At 41.7% G+C, this 24,801-nt stretch overlaps 1 protein-coding gene across 2 annotated transcripts in view; it reads right to left on the bottom strand.

Annotated features, from left to right (window-relative positions):
• The window catches only part of KIF2A (kinesin family member 2A), a 271,896-nt gene that overhangs the window by 228,135 nt on the left and 18,960 nt on the right, over positions 1-24,801 (bottom strand). For both annotated transcript variants that reach the window (XM_033930524.1, XM_033930514.1), the window contains exon 2: positions 8,427-8,521. In XM_033930524.1, the coding sequence (XP_033786415.1) occupies positions 8,427-8,521 (95 nt within the window). The remainder of the gene's footprint in view (positions 1-8,426; positions 8,522-24,801) is intronic.

Consider the following 24,801-nt stretch of genomic DNA (forward strand, 5'->3'; position numbering starts at 1 on the left):
TTGAAATCAACAGTATCTACAATAGTAGTAAATAGGCAATAAAAGAAAATAAGGAAACAAAATTATACTTTAACTGTTTGTTAGCCCACAATGATGCTTGGAGGAGTAATCCTAATAAATCAGAGCAACAATTACAAGATACTTCAGGCAATCAGACGGACAGCCTGAAGTTAGCCTAATATTCTAACTACAAGCTTTGTTCTTGTCTATTGATAGGGGTACTTGCTATCACCACACCGTTATCCACAATAAACCTAGATAACTGTGAAGAATCAAAGAAAGTGTACCTTGCTCCTTTAAAATTAACCAAACATTTACATGGAAATCTTAATACAAAAGTGACTCCCAGTTTTAAGACCTGGGGTCTCAAAAGCAAAAACTGTTTCTTCTTTTTTTGTGTTTGCCTAGACATGTCTGGGTACATTCTAATTTTTTGATTCAAAAAGTGTATATCTTTGTGCTTAAAAAAACATCTTTAAAAGCCAATCTCTATCTGAATCAAGGGCTAATTGAACAAAAAGTGTAGCTACACTGAGCTAATCTGTTCCTGAAGTACTTAGGCAGTTGATTTGTACAATCTTTCTCACAATAACTGATCTCTAGAGCCGCTATTCACTAGTTTTAACTTGCCAGTTCTACTCAATTTGTAGCATTTTTAATCATTGTAAACTACATAGAACTTCACGGGCCTGTGGTATATAAACTGTTATTATTATTATTATTACTAATAAATTCATTACTGATTCCTGTTGCTCTTCTGGAGTTTTTGTCTTTCCCATAGGAATGTAGTACATCTTTGAGATAGGTGGAAATGAATTTTGCGGGATTTTCAGAGACTCCAGAAGATACTTTTTAAACATTTCCAAGCCGAGATAGTTGGTGATTTAGGAAAGTTAATCAGTCTTAAATTATTATTTTTTGTTATATTTTCCAATATTTCCAACTTAAAGTTAATGTTACCATTCTCTTTCATTAGGAGCTGATTTTGTGCTCCCAAACTTTCCAATTTTTTTTTTCTCCAATGATTTATTCTCCAATTTACCTACTCTTTGTTAAAGCTTTAAGGACTCAAGAGTATCCCAGAACAGTGGGTGGCTAATGCTTGTAATTGAGAACTGACAGATACTTGTAATGTTAAGATTGCTTCCCAAAGAGAATTTAAGTCAATAACAGGGGGCTTCTTTAATGGAGCAACTGAGATTTTAAATTCCAAATCTTTCAAATTTTTAGATTTCACAATACATGAAGAAAAAGATACCAACAGGGTTCTTGCAGACCCTCTTCCAATTCCAAGATTCCACGTGGTGGCAGTTGGATTACTGAAGCAGCTGTTACCCTCCGTACTGCCAGTTCTTCTTACTCCTCTTTCACAGCCTACGGATGCAGCTGCTGCACTCCCCTCACTCCCTGTGTCTTACAACACTGGACAGGGGAGTGGCCGCACCAGCGTTCTGCACTCTTCCAGCAAGAGGCTGACTGCCTCGAGAGAGATTTGAGGACTCTCCGATATGCCATCACCCCGAGCCAAGGTCATCTCAGCCAGCACTTCTTTAGGCCCCTGCTCAACGAAAGCATTCCACACGCCCTTACAAACACCTTCCAACAGCATTGTCCTGCCAACCGGAGCAAAAATAGACATAGAAGAATCCTCCAAAGTACTGGTGTTATACTGGACTCCACTCTAACCCTTGAACCACAAGTCTCAAATCTCTGGAAGAAAACCTTGTTTTCCGTGAGACAGCTGAGACTCATAAGACCATACTTCCACGAATGACACTTCACCATACTTGTACAAATGCTAGCTTTGTCGCAGCTTGATTCCTGCAACTTCCTCTACGCAGGCATCAATACAACACTGATCCATAAATTACAACTAATACAAAACACAGCAATCAGACTCGTCTTCAAACTGAAGAAATAACGACCCAATCACTACCTATCTCAAACAGCTGCATTGGTTACCTGTCACTACTCAAATAAACTTCAAGATCTGGCAGCCTGAGGGCGCTCGAAGAATGCCATCGAGTCTTTACCTCTTACTTATGGTGAAGCAAAAATCGAAGACCTGGGCCTTCCCTTCTGTACTCAGGTCGCAACCACAATTACCTGGCCCAATGGAACTAGAGGATTTGGGTTTTAGTTGCGTTCAGCTTGAGTTTGTTGATTTTGGCCCATGCTTGTATGTTATTGATATTAAAGAATGACACAGGGAAAAAAATTGTTCCCCATCTCCGCTCCATCCCCGCAAGCTCGGTTCCATCTCCATACCGTGCCCGTCCCATACCCGCAAACTGTCTGATTCCATCCGCAAAAGCCTCAAATACTTATGATTTTATATTGAACTTATTTTATTAAAGTATAAAAAGAAAGAATATTCTGTACCCATCTCCCCTCCACTTCACAAATATCCGCTCCAATATTGAGAAAACTGAATAAGCCAAATTATTACAGAATGCTACACAGAAAAATCATGCTAACAGAATACCACAGTCACACATAACAGGAATAGTGTTAGGAGAGTACAACTAGGGCAATTACCCCACGGTCAGATTGAACCCTAAGCCAGCTAGAAGCTAAAGCAGCACAGCCTGGGTTTTCCAGTCCCTAGTTATGTCTAACACCAGCTCTAGCAGGAAACACATATCAAATCTGATATATTCTAATCACAAGTTGGAAAAAAAAAAAAATTTCTACCTTTTGTTGTCTGGTCATTTTATTCTTCACATCACATTGGACTTAGGCTCTGGTTTCTGTTTCCATCTGCCTACTCTTAACTCACTTGCCAGGGTCTCCTGACCATTTGACATGTCTTCTTTCTCAATGCTCACCATTCATCTTCTATCTCTGCATATTCAGTAAGCATCTCCCTTCTCCGTTTCCTATACTTCCCTTTCTGGTATTTCCCCTGTGCCCATCTCCCTGCCTTCATCATCTCACCATTCTATGATCCCCTTCTCCAGTATACAGTAACACCCCTCTATATCCCTATGCCTCCCCTGTCCAGCATCTTCCTTCTGCGTTCTTATTCTCCCCCATGTCTAGCCGTCTTGTGTGTACATATATCCTCCCATGTCTTGCAATACTCCTCTGTGTCTATATTCCACCCCCATGCAGATGCAGCATTCCTCTTTTTGTCCTTGTTCCTATGCTCCCATCCATGCCCACCATCTCCCCTCTTTTTGTATATCTCCCTATGTCCAACTTCTCCCCCCTTCTTACTCCCATACACCAATATGTCTCTCACACTTTCTTTTCCTCCCTCTTCTATGTTCAATATTTCACTCTCTTCCTTCATCCCCTTGGTTAAGCTTTTCTCTTTCCTTCTTTCTCTTCCTCCCTGCAGGTCCTGCACCTCTCTCCCCCTTCCCATGAGTCCAACACCTCTATCCTCTCCCTTCAGTGCCTATGTGTGGGTCTGGTACCTCTTCTTCCTTCCAGCTCCACTCTACCCACCACATGGGCCCAACACCTGTTTCCCCTCCCCCCAATCCCCAGACTAGATCCAGCAACTGTCTCTCTTCCCTTCAGCTCCAGCCGGTCCACGTCCAGCAGCCCAAGCAACTCCCTCTCCCCTTCACGGGTGCAGCAGTAGCCCCTCCTTCCATCCCTATCACCAGTGCAATAGCCCCCCACCCTCGCACCCTCCCTCCCGATGGCAGATGAGGAAAAAAAAAAACCCAAACAAACCACCTCGCCAGTTCAGCCTGGTGCCCTGGTGGCCAAAGGTGGGGTAGTTCAGGACTGTTGGGTTCTTTTAACCAGCTATTAGAGATGAAGATGAGCCCCAAGTTGCTGGTTTGGATTACATCTTTAAATAAAAATAAATTGTTGACTACAGACCTGGCATTGAAGTACATGAAAGGGATTCGGTTTGAGGTTACTTTTTGTTTAGGTTGCTGAGTATTTGGTAAATACCTTAAATTGACATAACTTCTGAAGGTGGGTTGTCTTAATTGCTTTTTGTCGAGTCACATTTGAAATTGAGAATGGATATGAGGGCAGTGTGAGTGGCCATTCCAAGGTGTGGTGGTGGAACTTTGGGGTTTATAGCCTTGTTTGGTGCTGTACCATGGGAATATGGGTCTGATGGTGGTAGTTGTAGACTGGACTTCTTTTAGTCTTACAAGGTATAGGAGAAGCAGGATGTGTATGATTGGGAAATTCATCATGGTTCAGAGTTTGCATCTCTGGGATTGTCTAGAAAGGATTTTGCTAACAGTGTAGCAGGTGGCAGAGCTATGCAAAAGAACCAGGAATTAGGAGATTGTAATCAGGCTTCTTTTGTCTTGAGTTTTCTGAGAACTGTGCCAAGAGCTGTACAAAGAAGCACACCTAGAAGCACACTTTTGGTTTGCACCTTCTCTTTTAGGAAATTATCCAAACCTTTTTTAAACCCCGCTAAGCTAACTGATTTTGCCACATTCTCTGGCAACAAATTCCAGAGTTTAATTATATATTGTATGAAGAAATATTTTCTACAACCTGTTTTAAATCTACTATTTAGTAGCTTCATCGCATGCCCCCTTTCCATTCCACTCAGTATTTTATATACCTCTATCACTAGTTATTCACACTTGAGCCACCTCTTCTCTAAGCTGAAGAGCCTTAGCCACTTTAGCCTTTCCTCATAGGGAACTCGTCCCATCCTTTTTACCATTTTCATCGCCCTTCTCTGTACCTTTTCTAATTCCGCTATATCTTTTTTGAGATTATGGTAACCAAAATTGCACATAGTATTCGAGGTGCAGACATACTAAAGAGAGATACAAGGGCATTATATTATTTTCATCTTTGTTTTCCATTCCTTTCCTGATAATTCCTAACATTCTATTTGTTTTCTTAGCCACTGCTACACATTCAACTTATTCTTAATGATGACACCTAGATCCTTTTCCTGGGCAGCGACTTCTAACATGCATCTCTTTGCACTTGCTCACATTAAACGTCATCTGCCATTTTGCCATCCAGTCTCCCAAGGTCCTCTTGCAATTTAACAACTTTGAACAAATGTTGTGTCATCAGAAAATTATCTCACTAATTATTCCCATCTCTAGATCATTGATAAATATGTTAAAAAGCAGCAGTTCCAGCACAGACACCTGAGGAACCCCACTATTTATACTTCTCCATTGAGAATATTGACCACTAGTGTTTAAGCCCGATACATTAACGGGTGCTAGAATATATGCCTGTCTGTCTTTCTTTATTTATGTCTCTTTCCCTGCTCCTGTCTCTTTCTTCCTTTCTTTCTGTCTCTCTCCCTCCTGCTATTTTTCTCTCTCTCTCCCTGGCACCCTTTGTCTGTCTGTCTTTCTTTATTTCTGTCTGTCTCTCTCCCTGTCCTCCTTTGTCTGTCTGTATTTCTTTCTGTCTCTCTCCCCCCCCCCTTTCCTTTGCAGAAGCAGCAGCGGTATTTCCCTTCCCCTCCAGGTCCCTGTGAAGTAGTAGCAGCATTTTCCCCCACCCCCCATTCCCTTCTCTCCCCCCCACTTTCCTTTGCAGAAGCAGCAGTGATATTTCCATTCCCCTCCAGATCCCTGTGAAGTAGTAGCAGCATTTCCCCCCCCATTCCCTTCTCTCCCCCCACCACTTTCCTTTGCAGAAGCAGCAGCGGTATTTCCCTTCCCTTCCAGGTCCCTGTGAAGTAGTAGCAACATTTTCCCCCACCCCCCCATTCCCTTCTCTCCCCCCCCACTTTCCTTTGCAGAAGCAGCAGTGATATTTCCCTTCCCCTCCAGGTCCCTGCTGAAGCAGTAGCAGCATTTTCCCGCACCCCCTATTCCCTTCTCTTACTGTGAGCTGTCCTGCTCCGTTCGGCCCCTCCCCTTTCCCTTCCCGCGGGCTGGCCTGCTGCGGCTGAAGTTTTTTTTTAAGTTTCAAAGTACCGGCGGCTCCTCTGATGATCCCCGTGGTGGCTGATCCTCCTGTAAAGAGCAGCCTGCGATGGTGGCCGGCTTTAGCGAACCTCGCAGGCCACTCTCCAACTCGATAGCACGTTCCCTCTGACGCGATCCCGTGCGTCAGAGGGAACGTGCTACCGAGGTTGGAGAGCGGCCTGCGAGGTTCGCTAAAGCCAGCCACCATCGCAGGCTGCTCTTTACAGGAGGATCAGCGGCGGCGAGTGAGGGCCGAGGTGTGTTCCTGCCGAGGATGCGGGCAGGGAGAGAGCTTGCCTGGCTTCCAGGGTGAGTGAGGGCGGGAGGAGGGGAGTGGCCAGAATGTTCCCTGCCGCTGGGTTGGCTGCCACAGATCACACACCACAGCGATAGGCAACACGAAATCCTAAGTGCGCATGTGCGCTTAGTCTTTTATTATATAGGATTTAAAACCTACTCTCTGTTTTCTGTCTTTCAACCAGTTCTTAAACCATAATAGGATATTACATCCTATCCCATGACTCTCTAATTTCCTCAGAAGTCTTCCTTGAGGTACTTTGTCAAATGCCTTTTGAAAATCCAAATACATGATATAAATTGGCTCACCTTTAGCCACATGTTCATTCACCCTTTCAAAGAAATGCAGTAGATTGTTAAGGCAAGATTTCCCTTGACTAAATCCATGTTGGCTCTCTCTCATTAATCCATCCTTATGTATACGTTCTGTCATTATGGCCCAGATGCACAAAACTCACCATGCGATTACCGATCACAGGTAAACCAATTTTAACCAGTTTAGTAATGAACTATTTCAGCTATTGATGCACAAAACGGCAAATCGCAATTTTTTCCGTGGTTTGTAACAGCCTCCAATAATAATCATATGTAAATACAATACAATGAGCTCAATATTAAAACAAGCACTCTGATCGATGCCCACATGATGCACAAAAAGAAGTGCTGGTTTCAATGCTCCGAAATCTCAGACAGGTCTGAAGGTGTTGGTAGCATTAAAAAAAGCCATTTTTTTCTTTTTTATGGGCATAGATGTGCGTGTATGTTACACGCGGAAAAAAAAAATAAAGTTGTGCTGCCCCAACCTTGACGGCCCCCCTCCCAACAGCCCCCAAACTTAAAAATAAAAAAAAAATAAAAAAAGAGATTGATAGGAAGCACCATCCTGCCTCGTATAAACAAAATACCTGCCATTTTCAAATACCCATTAACCTATATGATGCCCAACATTATTAGAAGACTAGTCTTTAAGCCCGTTACATTAGCGGGTGCTAGAATACTGTTCACCCTCTATGTTGCCCCTTCCATTCACTGCCCTCTCTTCTCTTTCCATCCAGTGTCCGCCCTCTCTCTCTCTGTCCCATATGGCCTCTCTCCATCTCCTCCTTCCTTTTGCCTTGGTCTGGCATACCTTCCTCCCTCCCTCCAAGCCATTCTCTCCCCCTCTGCTCCCTTTCCTCATTTAACTACTTCATTGGTCAGCAGCAGCATTCACAATTCATTGCTGTTGCTGGCTTCAGGTCTTTCTCTCTGGCCGGTTCTGTCTTCATGAAAACAGGAAGTAGGCAGGACCGGCCAGAGAGGAAGGCCTGAAGCCAGCAACAGCAGCGAATTGTAAACGCTGCTGCTGCCTGAAGCACCCGAGGCAGATGCTTCTCTCCCCTCCCAGCCCAACCCCCGCTGACTCTGCGACCCTCCCAGCAAGATGACTTTAATATCAAACCTCTCTCCTCATCCTCTGCACGTTAAACAGGCTGCTTCGGCTTTCTTCTGCAGTTGAGTCCCTCTGTTGCGTCATTGATGACGTCATCGGTGACGCGGCAGAGGGACTCAACTGCAGGAGAAAGCCCGAAGCAGCCTGTTTAACGTGCAATGCTGGAGGGATGTTTGTACCGGTGCAGAAGCGATATGTCTATCCCCCTCCAGTACCTGTGCAGCACTTTGCTGCGGCGCATCCTCCCATTGGGGGGGGGGGGGTTGCACAGTGGGAGCGCCGATCTCCAGTTGGGTTTTTTTTTGTTTGTTTTAAGTTGAAAGCCGGCGCTGCAGCTCCTCTCTCGATCCTGGTGCAGTTCGAGAGAGGAGCCGGTACCTTTCACGGTGAGGAAGGCCGCCGCAGCTGTATAATTTTTTTTTATTATTATTTGAAAGTCGCCGCGAGCAAGTGGTGATGTAAAACCCGCGCATGCGCAATCGTGTTTTTGCGACGGATCAGGGAACACGATTTTTTTAGTGCGCATGCGCGGCCTAGCATTTTATTATATTAGATTCTTCTTAAAATTATTTCTAATCTATTACTCCTTTATCGGCCACAGTGTGTTCTGAAATATATAGTAGGCTAAAATCATAACTCTGAATAAGAGAAAATAAAAAAAAGCAAGATTCAAAATTATTCTAACAGAAGAAAATAACAGTAGGCTTCAGAAAATTGGGCCAATTTATTAATGCCAAGTAGAACTTAAGCTAAAATCCTTAACACGGAAAACGTTATTGGCCAGTTTATAGCATGTGGAAGAACAAATACTTAAGACGTACCTCTTTGCCTTTAGTGTCTCCATTTTCAATCCATTCAACAGTAACACTTTCATTATCTTCATTTAGTGATGTTACCATAGCTTGATGTATTCGACCTAAAGGAAAAACAGTATATAGAATGAAGTATTATACTTTATTTAAAAAACCACTTTCAATAGTACCGTTTATACTAGTATTCTTAACTGCAACCCCCCTCCCACATTGCCTTTTAGCAATTTTTTTTTTTTTTTTTGGCATGCTTCAAGGAATTATTGACCCATTTGCTTGAAAATGCAGCAACTTCTGCATGGGCCAAAGATGGATACAAGGCAGGAAGGAGGCATGTTAACCAGCACTCTATGAGCATTGGCGCAGTGTGCCGGCCGGCACTAAAAAACACTTTCACGGTTTTATAAAAGGGGGGTGTTAAAGCAGCCAAAGAGACAGAAGCAGCAGCCACATGAGCTTTGGAGATCTGCTGTCTGAGGAACCAGCTCCTTTCTTGAAAAGTGAAGTTATGCCTTATCTAATAACACAAAGCAACAAAAAAAAAATTTTCAGAATCATTTGACAACACAGTACATTTTTCTAAATCAGTTTTTCATGCTGATTTCAGATCTGTTATTAGTTTTTTTTCAGTCACGTAAACTTTTAAAGTTATGACTAATGTTAGTTTATAGTATTTTAGCATATAGGGTTTTAAGAATTGCAGCATCAACTTAAAGAAATGTTGCAGTATCTTCGGTCCAAAGTCAAATAAGCACACATCATAGCTTAATTATACTGGACTGTGTCACTTAGCAACCAATATTTCTTCAAAAATGCTTAGAGTATGATTTCTGTTTGTGAGTTGTCTCTGGATTGTCACGGCACAACATCCAGCAGTAATAATAATAATAATAAATAACAGTTTATATACCGCAGTACCGTTAAGTTCTATGCGGTTTACAAAAGATTAATGAAGTACAAGTTGAGAGAAGTTAAGGGATTGGTCAACAAGAGGGGGATGGGACAAGAGAACCGTTATAGAGGGGAAAGAGAGGAACGGGTCAACTGTCTAGATATTTCAGGAACAGGTGAGTTTAGAGGCGGTGCTTCCTGAATACCTCGTAAGTGGTGGGCGAGAGCAGTAGTCCTAAATCTTTACCTCATAATGCTGCTTGGTGTGAGAGAAGGTGTTCATGGTGTTTTTTTAGTTTGCAACCTCTAACCGGGGGGGAAACGAAGTGCAAGTGGGAGCTTCTCTTGTGTCTGTTGGCTGAGAAGGAGAAGAGGTCGGATATGTATTTAGGGGCTAGACTGTAAAGAACTTTAAAGCAGAGGCAGGCGAACTTAAACTTTACACGAGCTTCCAAGGGCAGCCAGTGTAGCTGTTTGTAGTATGGCGTCACGTGGTCAAATTTCTTCAGACCGAAGAGAAGTCTGACCGCAGCGTTTTGCATTAATTGTAAGTGTCGCATATTCTTTTGGGAGATTGCTAAATAGGCGATGTTACAGTAGTCAAGTTGACTCAGTACGAGGGATTGTACCAAGATTCTGAATGCAGAGTTGTCAAAATATTATTTAAGCTTCCAGAGGGTGAAAAAACCCTTTTTGATTAAGGAGTCCACCTGGTCTTTCATGGTTAGGCATTGGTCAAGAGTTACACCCAGTATTTTAATGGTGGGCTGTATGGGGTAGTTAAGTTTGTTGATGCCTAGTGGTGTTTTGGTGTCAAGCGGGTGTGGTGAAGCGACAAAAAATTTTGTCTTCTCTGTATTGAGCTTGAGCTTGAAGTCTGTCATCCAGTGCTCCATCAAGTTTATGGCTTCTGATGCTTTGGGAATGGTTTCCGAGATGGAGTTGGCAAATGGGATGATGATCGTGAAGTCATCAGCGTAACTGAATAATTATTGGTAGTCCATCATATTCTCATTCCAGAAACCTTGGTAGCGATGCTCCATTAACTGAATGTCCTGGTGAAAACGTTCTCCTTGCTCGTCACATGCCATACCAAGATTTTCTGGAAAAGTCAAGATGTGAGTGCCAAAAGTGTATTTTTAATGACATGCAACAGCCAAGTTTCTGATATGAGTCAAGGAGTGCTTTACCCATGGCCTTTACCAGATTCTTCATCAACCCCAGCTTGATATGAAGAGGTGGAAGAAATATTTTATGAGGATCCACCAATGGCATAAATTTCATACTGCTTGTCCCTGGGTTATAGGTATCCCTCAGCTGTCGGACACACTTGACATAATGTTCAGCTGTAGATATGCTATCCCACAAGCACAGGAAACAGCAGTATTTAGTGAATCCTCCTTGCATTCCCATTAGCATGCCAAAGCTTTCCTCTTCCAGAAACAGTGTCTTTCACTGCATCGGCCCCCAGGAGTGGAACAACCTTCCAGGATATATTCGTCAACAGCAAAATTTACAGAACTTTAAGAACATGCTGAAAAAACACTTGTTCTTTAAGATGAAATATAGGGTCTGAGTTAGGCTGAGGGAGACTGAGTGATGACTGTTGAGTGCTGGTTATGGAGGTGTTCAATGGGCTGGTCTGTTTTATTTAGCATAATGTCTGTCTGTCATTGAGGCATCTTATATGCCTTATGTAATTTTATATTTTGATGTATGTTAGGGTTTCGCCAGTTTTTGCCTTAAATGATATTAGTCGTTCAAGTTTCAAGTTTATTAAATTTTGATTTTACGCAATATCAAATATTTCAATGCGTATTACATAATTGTAATGTACAATAGAAACCAGGGATGACAAATACAAATACAAATAAGACAAAATACAGACTAATCATTATGTTCTATTAATACAAATTGAAACATGTAGGTAAAAGGTGGAAATACAATTTAAATAATTTATAATATTAATAAAAAAGGAAAAAAAAAAAAAAAAGGGAACAATTAAGGTATGTACATAAGGGTAGGGGAGGTGTAATATTAGGAATAATTAATCGGTTTAATATTAGAAAAATTTTAATATAAAGAGTGTAAGAAGATCCAGATTAATATTAATGATAATTTGATAGAAAAGAAAAAAAAGAGAATTAAGATTAAAAACACTTATAGTTTCTATATTGATGTTCTGCTCATTTAATTCCTTAAAGAACAAGTATTGTGTTTATTACGATTACTATCTATGTATTGAATGCATCTTTATAAAGAATGCTTTTCAGACCTCGTTTGAATTTGATTAGTGATGTTTCGTTCCGTAAGTAAATAGGTAAATTGTTCCACAGTTGGGGTGCTTGTACAGAAAATATAGTTGTTCTTCTTGTCCCAATTATTTTTAAAGAAGGAATAGTTAGTAGGTTTTGTTGCGTTGATCTCAGCGTCCTTAATGAAGAGTAAGGGATTAGTAATCTGTCCAGAAATAATGGCTCGTGTGTTTGTTGGATTTTAAATGTTAATAATGCGATTTTAAACGTAATTCTGTGTATAATAGGTAGCCAGTGTGCATCTTGTAAGAGAGGTGTAACATGATCATATTTTTTTGAGTTTGTTATAATTTTTATAGCTGTATTTTGTATTATTTGTAGTCTTCTTATTTCTTTATGAGTTATGCCGCAGTATAAAGAATTACAATAATCTAACCTAGAAATGATTAGGGAGTGGATGAGAATATTAAGTGCTTCTGGTTTAAGAGCTTTTGCTATTGATCTGATAAGTCGCAATTTGTTGAAACAGTTTTTGACAACTGTACTAATTTGATTATGATAGCTTAATTCTTGGTCCAAGGTTACTCCCAATATTTTTGTTTTATTTACTTGTTGAAGGGGAATATCGTTTAATATTATCTGAGATGAAAATTGTTCTTTGAGATCTTTTTTCCAGGGGAAAAACATCACTGAAGATTTTGTTGGATTCATCACTAACATATTATCTTTAAGCCATTGACTTATTTGTGTTAACTTGTTATTTATGGATATTATCTCATTTGAGTCTAATGGGTTTAAAGGGTGAAGCAATTGTATATCATCTGCATATGCAAATGTAGAAAATCCAATAGATTGACTAAGAGTCAGTAGAGGAGCCAAAAAAATATTAAATAAAAGCGGTGAAAGAATTGAACCTTGTGGAATTCCAAATGAATTGGTGAAATTATTAGATGTTGAATTATTAAACACTACTTTTGCTGAGCGATCTTGAAAATATGATTTAAGCCAGTCTAGCACCTGTCCTGAAATGCCAATTGAAGAAAGTCTGTTAATTAGTAAATGATGATCTATAGTGTCAAATGCTGCGGATAAATCAAGTGAAATCAGAATTATTGATTTATGGTGATCTAAATGGTATTGTATGTTGGTTGTAAGTCCTATCATTGAGTGTTCGGTTGAGTGATTTGCTCTGAATCCAGTTTGATTTGGGTGTAGTATATGTGTTTTTTCAATAAAGTTAGTTAACTGATTAAAAACGACTTTTTCTATTAATTTAGTGAGGAATGGCAAATTGGCTATTGGGCGATAATTTGATATTTCTGAGGTTGATTCTTTGGGATTTTTTATTTTTGGTCGTATAATAGCTTCTTTCCATTCTTTAGGAATGTACCCTATAGTTAAGCTTGATTCTATCATGCATCGGATAAAAGGGCCAAAGAAAGAAAAATGTCGTTTCAATATAAAAGGGGAAATAGTATGAATATCTGTTCCTTTTGTGTTAATTTTTCCTAGAAGAGATTTAAGATCCTCAATGGAGGGTATAATGAAATTTGTGCATTTGGAAGTAGGTATTGTTTGTATTTGTGCTTCTTCTTGGTTAAAATTTGTATTTATTTTAATGTTGCTTCTTATTTTATATATTTTATTTATAAAATAATCAGCAAGATTTTGTGCGCTAGGTTTAGTTTGTATGGATGGATCTTCTATAATTTTGGGTACTGTAAGCTGTTTTAGGATATTATAGAGAGCAGATGAATTTTTTGCATTCGTTATTTTATTTGAATAATATGTAGTTTTTGCTTCATTTATTTTGTTTTTATAATACTGCATTTGTTGTTTGTATTTGATTTGATGTTGTCTAGATTTAGTATGTCTCCATTTCCTTTCTTCAGATCTGAGTTGTTTTTTAATTAATAATAGTTCATCTGTAAACCAAGGATTATCCATTTTTTTGTTATTGATGATTTTTGTGCGTATAGGCGCAATATCATCTATTAGTTGTTCTGTAGCTTTGTGCCAAATTTTTATTTGTTCCTTTATTGTTAAAAGATTGAATTCCTCAATTTTAATGTTAAAAGATGTGGCTAACATTGGGGTTTCTATTTTAGTGTAGTCTCGATATGTAATTGTTTTTGGAGTGGTATTATTCTTTTTAATTTGAAAATTAAAATTAGTGGTTATTAAATAATGGTCTGACCAAGGAACTGGAGTTAAAGTGGGTTTTATGAAATTATTTTTGTGATTGGTGGAGGTAAGAATCATATCTAAGGTATGTCCCGCAGTGTGTGTTGGATTATTAAATAGAGTAGAAAGATTAAGATTAGAAATTAATTCGGAGAATTCAATTGTGAAAGAGTTGTTTAGATCATCTAGGTGAATATTAAAATCTCCTAATATTATTGTATTGGTTGCTAGAGAGTTAAAATCGAATAATAACGATTGTAATAAATCAAATGTATCCCTTCCCATTGGAGGGGGAGCATATATTAATAGAAAATCAGTTTGTGGGGAAGTATTTATTTTAAAATGTATATATTCTAACGATGCGTTGATGCGACGTGTATGTTATATGCAATTTGATTTTATATGTAAGTATGTAATTTTTTATAGTGTGTTTTTGTATCGATTTGTACAACAAATGTTAATGTCTTATTTTGTATGTTAATAAGAAACTCACCATGGATAAGGGGAGAAATAAACAAACAAATGACCTTCAGATCACCACAGATGTTCCACTGGTGTGTTTTATAACTTGATTGCTTCTAGTAAATTCTTCATATTCTCATAAGACTCCTTTAGATGATCAGAATGGGCAACTGGTATACTTGGTTTGGAATTTCCACTGTGCAGTAACACTGCCTTCAAGCTTCTTTGTGAAGAATCAATGAAGAGATACCATTCATCAGAACAATGCACTTGTGAAAAACTGTTGAAGAGCTTGTTGATGTTATGACAAAAGCACAATGAGCCATTTACAGTGAAGAATATTGTTAAGTTTTGATTCCTTTTTCTGTAGAGTTATATTAGTATCTTTTGCAAGCAAGTGCTTTTGTGCCTTGAAGCAAGAAGTTCTGCTTTTTCTTTTGAAAGATTTAGATCACGAATAAGATCATTGAGCTCAACTTGTGCAAAGGTCTCTGGTTCTGAATCTTCATCATTCACATCATCAGAATCAGATAATTCTGGATTATGACCAGCTGCTGCATCATCATCACATTCCTCATCATGTTCCACAGAAGCAAGTCCATCTTGTGGAGGTACAGGGACAGGCAGTGAGTCATCATGAGGAACAGGCCTAATAGCAGAATCCAGAGTAGGATATATAATTTTGTGCTAAGTTCTAGCTGAGAATCCACTTGTGTTCACAAGGCAAAAGTAGTAATCTTTAGTATGGTCTTGCAGTTCCCTCCATATCACTGGGATTGCAAATGACATCGCTGCCTTTCGTCGATACAACCAGTCATGAAACCCTAGTACAATCATTGGAACAACTAGTACAGATGATATGTGGAGCCCAAGACTTATCCTGGTCACCCAGTGGACAGCCAAAGTACAATTTGTATACCTTCTTCAGATCTACGGTAATTAGGCAACATTGTGCTTTCGTCATGAATGAACCACAGACATAACAGAAGCTATCTGGATGATTACTACAATATCTTGGCATGATAAAGACTGATATTAATCACCATCTGTAGCGTAAAAAAACAAAGACAACTGTCGTTAACCCGCCTTACACGTTCATCCTATAAACACATGATATATCGCCAAATTAATGTTTATAAAAATAATGAGCCTCATTACAAAAATGTGATGTGCTAGTGAAAAACTAAACACAGATTTGAAATCAGCATGAAAAATACTACAAAACCTACCCAACATTAACTCTGATGAAAATGATGTGTTGACCTGTGTAATTTTTCCTTTAATCAGCTAGTGTTCTGAAAAAGTGGAGTTTTCCCCTCCTACCAGCAGAAGGACGTAGAGGAAAAACTAATCCTTTCCAGTGACATCACCAATATAACTTGCTAGTGCTCAGCAGAAAATTCCAGTATGTCTTTGCCAAAGCATCAGAAAGTCTCTTTTTAACATACACTTATGCCTCACCAACCACTGCAGCTGCAATGATTATCAAGCAAGCAGAACACCACAGTGTGGCACTTGCTACCCTGGATATGCAAGAATTGTCTGATTCTGAATTTTAACTATAAAGGAAAGAGCAGAGCACCACATGAGCCCTAGGTCTTAGTCAGGGAGGAGGAGACACTCCATGACTATGGAAGCAAGACACCTACAAAACGAATGTTATGCTACTTCCTGAGAAGAAGCCAAGGAAAACTGCTGGAAAAACAGTGAAGCACCACCAGAGAGATGGTGGAAACCGCCAAGAGATATCTTGCTCATCCTCGGGAGGAAAAGGTTATGCCAGCCAAATATAATGCGGCAACCAAAATGGTTACCACCACCAGGGAAAGAAACTCTCGATAGGAGTTACCAGTTTGCCCCAATTGCGGAAGCAAAGCAGCACACTGAGCCATGCATGGACTAACAGCAACCAGTTCCCTTTGATGGGAAGCGCAAAGCGCCTACCACCACCCCCAGCCGGCGCCTGAAACCGCAGAGCCCAAACACAACAAAGGCACCCACCTTCCAGCAAGTGAACCATAGACCCAGGCTAGACATTTTCTCAAATCACAAGCTTAGGAACTAGGTTTCTGTGTCACATCTGACAACCCTGAAGATAACTACCATAAGAACATAAGAAGTGCCTCTGCTGGGTCAGACCAGAGGTCCATCATGCCCAGCATTCCGCTCACGCAGCGGCCCATCAGGTCCAGGACCTGTATAGTAATCCTCTATCTATACCCTTCTATCCCCTTTTCCTTCAGGAAATTATCTAATCCTTTCTTGAACCCCAATACCATACTCTGGCCTATCACACCTTCTGGAAGCGCATTCCAGGTGTCCACCACCCTTTGGGTGAAGAAGAACTTCCTAGTAGTGCTGCCCGATTCACGATTCGAATCGGTTCACCGATTCAAATCAGGTGAATCGATTTGAATCGGTTCGTTTTTGTTAAAAACCGGACTTACTGATTCAGCTGCAAGACAAGTTCGGGATATTTCACGCCACCGGCCTCTACCCATCTAATGTAACTTCCGGTTTTGCGAAACCGGAAGTTACATCGGAAGAAATGAAAAGAGTGGGAGAGTCAATCGGCGAGCAAGCAGACCTCGTGCAGAAGACCTCAGCAGGAGCAAATACTATTTTTGGCTGGCTCTTTTCCCACATTTCTTCTCTCTTCCCTGCGATTTAATATCCAATCCAGTAAGTAAATGAATCGAAATAGGGGCTGGTGAGTCTTGGGGCCTGGGGATGGAAGCTGAAATCGGAAGGGGGGCTGGTGAGTCTTGGGGCCTGGGAATGGAAGCTGAAATCAGCAGGGGGGCTGGGGATGGAAGCTGAAATCGGCAGGAGGGCTGGTGAGTCTTGGGGGCTAGGGATGGAAGCTCAGAATAGGCAGGGGGCTGGGGATGGAAATTGAGAATTGGTATGGGGGCTGGTGAGTCTTGGGGGCTGGGGATGAAAGCTGAGAATCATTTCTGTAGGCTATCAGAAATTTGCTTAATTATCTACTCACACAGAAAAGCAGTAAAAGTCAATAGATTCTCTGAGTGGGAACAACCTGTTTGATCTTGCACTCATGTGATTGACCAATTGTATATCGCTGTTTAATTTATCACATTGATTAATTTGAGCACACGTGAGGTGTCCTATGATGGTGTGCACTGCAGGCAGAGGGTGATTAACCTCTGCCTTATTGTGTAAAGCGCTGGAGAATTCTCTCCCCTCGCTTACCTCTCACACTGAGGACATCATTTATATTATTTATCTTATAAACATTATTACGTGGTCTTTTCCTCAAGTGCTGAGACATCAGGTTGTTCCCACTCGGAGAACCTATTGACTTTTACAGTGAATTGAATCGAATCGAAAAATTGATTGAACGGGGTGAATCGAATTGAAATATTTTTCTCTGAATCAGGCAGCACTACTTCCTAGCATTGGTTCTGAATCCGTCCTCTCTTAATTTTTCCGAATGCCCTCTCATTCTTTTAGTTTTTGAAAGTTTGAAGAATCTGTCCCTCTCCACTTTCTCTATGCCCTTCATGATCTTGTAAGTCTATCATGTCCCCTCTAAGTCTCCGCTTTTCCAGGGAAAATAGCCCCAGTTTCTCTAATCTTTCAGCATATGAAAGGTTTTCCATACCTTTTATCAATCATGTTGCTCTTTTCTGGACCTTCTCGAGCAGTGGCATACCAAGGGGGGGCGAGGGGGAAGTCCGTCCCGGGTGCACGCCCCAAGGGGGTGCACAGCTGGCCTCCTACTGGGGAATAGGCTGTCGCCGGGGAAAGGCTGCCACCGCCGCCATCGGGAACAGGCCGGCACCGAGTTTGCCCTGCTTCTCTTCCCCGCGGAGCCGACCAACTCTCGCCGCCCGACGTCGATTCTGACGTTGGAAAGAACATTCTGGGCCAGCCAATCGCTGCCTGGCTGGCCCGGAACGTCCTCTCCGACGTTAGAATTGACGTCGGGCGTCGAGAGTTGGTCAGCCCCGCGGGGAAGAGAAGCAGAGCAAACTCGGCGCCGGCCTGTTCCCGATGGCCAGTGGCAGCCTTTCCCCGGCAGCGGTGGCAGCAGAATGTTTCCCAATGGCGGTGGCATGGGGGAGGGCAGGGAGAAAGAAAGGGGGGGAGACAGGGAGCCAGAAAGAAAGAAAGGGGTGGTCACCAATTGAAGCTCAAATATAAACCGAGTCCCCCATTTCTGAACCATTTTTTGGCCCCAAAATCTCTGTTTATATTCGAGTATACGGTATATGACAGAGCTCAACTTGTGCTTTCTATCTCCACCTGCTAGTGAATGGACATAACCCACTAATATCTGGATTCATCTGCTGCTGATGACAAGAAAGCACCACCTTATGTAAGTTTTGGCAGCCATCAGAGAAGTCCTGGGTCTTAATAAGCAATTTCATTGGTATTTCCATATGGTAGGTGGATACAGTTCAAGGCACTCATTTAGAGTTCCTTTTCAGATAGAACTTTGGAGAGCACATCTTTGGACTCTATTGCAAAGGCACTTGATGTGCGGCTCAAAGACTGCAAGCATTGGTACCCATGGAAACTAACCTTTTTAGAACTCTTCTTGCTGGTTGTAGTGTTGGCAATACAGCCAGGGAAGTTACAAGACAGCTTTGAAAGTTACACATCCTCATATATACCCTAACAATGAACATGGGACACAGAAGGGAGTGGAAGGGGCATTAACTTGGGACATAGGAGGGAGGGAATAGAAAGGGAGAATTAATTTTGGGCATGAGGGTGCGAGTGAGAGATGGTGCACATGGGGAAAGGAAAATTGGGCATAGAGAAAAAGAGAAAAGCGAGGTAGAGATGCATGGGGAATAGAAGGATAAGAGGAAGAAATGTTGATATGGTGTTGGAGAGGGGCGATAGAAGGAGAAACAGCCATGGGGCTGGTGGTCAGTGGTGAAAAATGTTGGGAGAGATGTAGCATGGTGTTGGAGAGGGGCGATAAAAGGAGAAACGGGCATGGGGCTGGTGGTCAGTGGTGAAAAATGTTGGGAGAGATGCAGTATGGTGTTTGAAAGGGGCGATAGAAGGAGAAATGGGCATGGGACTGGTGGGCAGTGGTGAAAAATGTTGGATTTGGCAGTAGAGGGGGTTGGAGAGATACCTGGATCTCTCAAGACAGATGGAGAGACAGAGAGAGAGAGAGAGAAAAAAAGACATGTTGCCAAAAGGGGTGGAGGAGAGAAGAAGAAAAGTTAGACTCATGGAGGGACAGAGAGAGATGCTGGTTGGGGAATGGAATGAGGTACGGAGGAAAGCGTGCAGGAGGCAGAAAGAAAGAAATATTGACTGCAATCAGAAGACTCATAAAGTCACTAGACAACAAAAGATAGGAAAAATTATTTTATTTTCAATTTAGTGATCAAAATGTGTCTATTTTGAGAATTTATATCTGCTGTCTATATTTTGCACTATATTTGTCTATCTTTCTATAGTTGTTACTGAGGTGACATTGCATATTTTAAAGTCATCTGCCTTGACCTCTTTGGAAAAAAAAAAAATCAATTATAAATGATAATTAACATTTTCTCTGCATCCAGTGTGCTTTGTGCTTTTTTAATTTTGTGGTTACCATTATGTATTAATAAGATTATTATGGGGGTGTATATGAAAAATGGATGGAAGAAATTGCATTACAATTAGTACTATTATTATGAGGGTGGAGAAAGGGGCGGAGCTTGGGCAAGGGTACTCTGTTGTTATTTGTTGGGCTTAGGGGGTACTTGGCTTGAAGAAATTGAGAAATACTGCCCTAAAAGGACTACTACTATCTCATAACACTCCTAGGTGTTAAATGCATACTTCTCCCTCCATATTCGCGGTGATTGGGGGGTGAACAGACCCGCTAATACAGAAAAACCGCGAATGACAAAAAAATCTCAATACATGAAGTACAACTTTCCTCAATTACACATAAAGGCATTATCTACTCCAACTGAATTAACTGCTTACTCTAAACTAAGCACAAGCCAAAAAAATAAATAACCGGCAGGACTGAGAAACTTCTGCATCTATTTATTATTCAAAACAACCAACACAAACCTCACCTCAGACCTTGCCACTCTCTCCGACCCGCCACTTTTACGATTCTGTTCCATTCAAGGCAGCTTGACCGCATTGATCAATGAAGATGGAGAGCTTCACAAACAGCATATTTGAACTAATCAGTAGAGGAAGAGCGCATAAGGAGGAGGAGGCGCTAGATTTCTAGCTAAACAGGTTCTCTTGGCTTTTAAGGGGCTCGAGACAAATCTGAGCCAATGGGGAGCGGGAATAATTCAGAAAAAAAGAGCGTGTGGACTGAGGAAGCGAATGGCCAGCCTCGGTTAAACCGCTGACAAGGATGGCTCAAACGGGACTGAGCAAAAGCTTCGTGTGACGTACGGCGTGAGCCAATGGTAAGCAGCGATTTTTTCCGAAGGATAGTACTAGGAAAAATGCACCAAAATTTTTATCTGTACAGCGCTGGATATAATTGGGGGGGAAGAGCCAGCATGCCAAAAATCTCGAATAAGTGAAATCACAAGTGATGAAACCATGAATACAGAGGGAGAAGTGTACATGCATATCATTTGATTTCTATGAGGGAGTGCTGAAAAGTTCTCAGCCCAACCAACCAATTTCCTAAATTCTCAGCATTATTTTGCCACTGTAGCTGAAAAAAGTTATCTTATTTTGTTAAGTGCCAATTTGCAGAAACAAAATTCTATGTTTTGACAGTTTCAGATCACTGAACAAACCATATCTGTGTTATTCTCTCCTTGGTTTGACTGAGGACTTTTCAGCACCCTCTCATACAGCTGTGACATTAAGAATCATCAGCAATACTTCCTTTCTGCCCCTACTGTTTGACAAATCATCACTGGACACGCCTTGTTATGTTACTGCTGCTGTTGGCTGCTCTTCCCTATAGACAGGCAAACCCATTGGTATTGCTTTTGTTTTTAAAGTGCTGAGAGGATAAACTCCTGGGAATCTGAAGTCATTTTAGTTCTGGACAGCTGAAATAGAAATTAAGATTTGCAGCTTTAAACTAAGAAACAGAGAAAATAATAAATAATAAAGACCATATGGCCTATCCAGTCTGTCCCTCCATACCATCTACTATCCCTTCCATTTCCTTAGACATCCTATGTACTTGCCACAAGCATTCTTGAACTCAGATACAGAAGAATGTGTCTCCACTACCTCCACCAGGGGGCCATTCCACAAATTCACCACACTTTCCGTGAAGAAGCCTTTCACCTTCATCCTTTTAAAAACATTTAAAACTAGTCTAAATTTCTAAATCTCCCACTGTTCCCATTTAGAGGATTTCAAAGCTGGAGGATCAACATAGGAAAGCAAAGTAAATGGTATTCTCTGGCACTATGATAATCGGTCCTTGAATGAGATCATAAAAGGCGTCCAGCACCTAACCACACCAACCATCACCAGCGGAGGACAGGCATGCACCTCCACAGAGGACGCATTTTGCAGGCGGAAATGACAGGCACACGCCATAAAGGAAGTGGCCACTGCAACTTGGATACCTAAAGATGCTGCTAGAAAGAACGATTTATAATATAATATCCACCCTGCGATCCTGAGAGTCCTTAAACCTCACTCCCCCATCACTAGGAAGGGCTGTGCACTGGATAACATGCGCCATGGTGGAATCTACTCAGGCTGTTAAAACCTGCCAAAAATCAGAATCCAGGTGATAAAGCTTAGACATATCTCTAGAAAGTCAGAAAGAGCTTTCTCAGGTATCAAATTTTTCTGAAACCAGACCAAGGAGCTGTGGACTGAACTGAAAACCACGGTCCAGGACCGAAGCCTGAGAAGTGAAAGGTAGAGAATCCAAATGGAGCTCTTTCAGAACATGAGCAGTAAAGAGGCAGACAGAAGAAGCCTGTTTAAAAATCAGCGAAGAAGGGTCAGCACCCAAATCCGGACGCTCAGGGCAGCTGAAGTGACCAGTCCCAGCAAAGGCATCAGCCGGATCTAAAATAAAGACAGTGTCAGGAGACAGAAAATTCATACCAGTAATACCTGCATTGCAACTAATACACCTTTCAGAGGAGCCAAATAAAATCCAGTGAAAAGGCCCACCTTACAACCATGGCAGGGCTCTGTTGAGGTACATGCGTTGTGCCAAAAAAAAAAAAAAAGAGTCTCCAGACTTGGAACACATGTGTTTTGCACTAGATTCCAGGATGGCCTCTAGGGGAGATCTTCTTCAGAAGACCAACTCCTCAGCCCAAGATTACTTGGAGGAGGTGAAGTCCGAAGCTCCTGCTTCCTTCCCCCAGCGCTCTATGGCACGAAGTACACAATCGCTAATCCGGTGTCAATCCAGCACAATCAATGTCCACATTCAACATATTAGGGGCTGGGGAGTCCATCCCAAATGATTTTGTATCAATCCAAGGGGGTTTTGAGGCAGAAATAAAAGTTAGAAAAAAAGATTGGCTGCCATCACGAATTCACGTCAAAAAAAGCAAAAATAAACGAAAATTTTTTTAAAATAACGATTTGGGGACTTGCGAGGTGGAAGACCTGAACCTACTCTCAGAAACTGAAAAACAACTTTAAAATTGTTTTACAAGCCACCCCCAAAGTTCCCATAGGAAATAATGGAGATTTACTCACAGTTATGCAGTGCTAGACAGTCACCAGCTTTAAACAGCATTAGAATGGAGGAAAAGGATTTTCTGCCTCAGAAACCGCTCCAAATGGATCAGACTTGAAATTTTCAGACTGCCAGCCGGCCAGATACAGACTATGACCTCCACCCCCATGGATCCTTATCTATGAGGTCAGGGGCGGGAAAGGCAGCCTGCGCCTTGAAACGCAAGTGGATTTCAGTAAAGACAAATACAGCCTGCGCTTGAAACCCATGACAAGGTCATCAGCAAGTAGACTTCCAGGGGAAGGGACCCTGAGTCTAGAAATCGTGGCACACAGGAGGCTGGCTCCACAAATCCACCAGAGTTTCTCTGTAAAGCAGCAGTCCAGCACCGTGGAGCTGTGTCCTTTCCTCCGACAGGGGACCACTGGGAAGGGGTCTTAAGGCACTGAAGCCAAAGAAAACAAACTTTAAGTGGGGGGAAAAAAAAAGAAGCAGAGCAACTGCAAAGACTTATGCACAGATTACTTGAAGAAATTGTTACTGGATATGTTTGCTAGTTCTCAGGCTAAGGGGGTGGAGCATGTGCTCAGAAGAGTTTGTGATTTTCTGCAACACCTGGACTGAACACCTAGCGTATGGAATCTGGAAGGGACATGAATATTGTTTTTCCTATAGGGTTCATTATTCCAGTTTTGAGGAACCACATGTATGGCTAGAACCTAATATCTAATTTTCACAAAGACGCATTGTTTCGTTATTTGTGGTTCATGAAGATTTTCAGGTTCCATACAGCACAGTTACTTACCGTAACAGGTGTTATCCAGGGACAGCAGGCAGATATTCTTGACTGATGGGTGACGGCACCGACGGAGCCCCGGTACGGACAATTTTAGAGTGATTGCACTCTAAGAACTTTTAGAAAGTTCTAGCTCGGCCGCACCGCGCACGCGCGAGTGCCTTCCCGCCCGACAGAGGCGCGCGGTCCCTCAGTTAGTATAAGCCAGCTAAGAAGCCAACCCGGGGAGGTGGGTGGGACGCAAGAATATCTGCCTGCTGTCCCTGGATAACACCTGTTACGGTAAGTAACTGTGCTTTATCCCAGGACAAGCAGGCAGCATATTCTTGACTGATGGGTGACCTCCAAGCTAACAAAAAAGAGGGATGGAGGGAAGGTTGGCCATTAGGAAAACAAATTTTGTAAAACAGATTGGCCGAAGTGTCCATCCCGTCTGGAGAAAGCATCCAGACAATAATGAGATGTGAAAGTGTGAACTGAGGACCAAGTAGCAGCCTTGCAGATTTCCTCAATAGGAGTGGAACGGAGGAAAGCTACAGAAGCTGCCATTGCTCTGACTCTATGGGCCGTGACAGAACCTTCCAGTGTCAGTCCGGTCTGAGCATAACAGAATGAAATGCACGCTGCCAGCCAATTAGACAACGTACGTTTAGAAACGGGACGTCCCATTTTATTTGGATCAAAGGACAGAAAAAGTTGAGGAACTGATCTGTGGGGTTTCGTACGCTCTAGATAGTAAGCCAGAGCCCTTTTACAATCCAAAGTATGTAAAGCTTGTTCTCCAGAATGAGAATGAGGTTTTGGAAAGAAAACAGGTAGAACAATGGATTGGTTGAGATGGAATTCAGAAACAACCTTAGGGAGAAACTTTGGATGTGTACGCAAAACCACCTTGTCATGGTGAAAAACCGTAAAAGGTGGATCTGCGACCAGTGCATGAAGCTCACTGACCCTCCTGGCAGAGGTAAGAGCAATAAGGAAAAGTACTTTCCAAGTGAGAAACTTGAAAGGAGAGGTAGCCAAAGGTTCAAATGGAGGCTTCATTAAGGCGGAAAGAACCACATTGAGATCCCAGATAACAGGAGGGGCTTTAAGAGGTGGTTTCACATTGAAAAGCCCTCGCATGAACCTGGATACCAGGGGATGAGCTGAGAGAAGTTTTCCATGGACTGG

The sequence above is a fragment of the Geotrypetes seraphini genome, chromosome 1, assembly GCF_902459505.1.
Source record: "Geotrypetes seraphini chromosome 1, aGeoSer1.1, whole genome shotgun sequence".
NCBI lineage: Eukaryota > Metazoa > Chordata > Amphibia > Gymnophiona > Dermophiidae > Geotrypetes > Geotrypetes seraphini.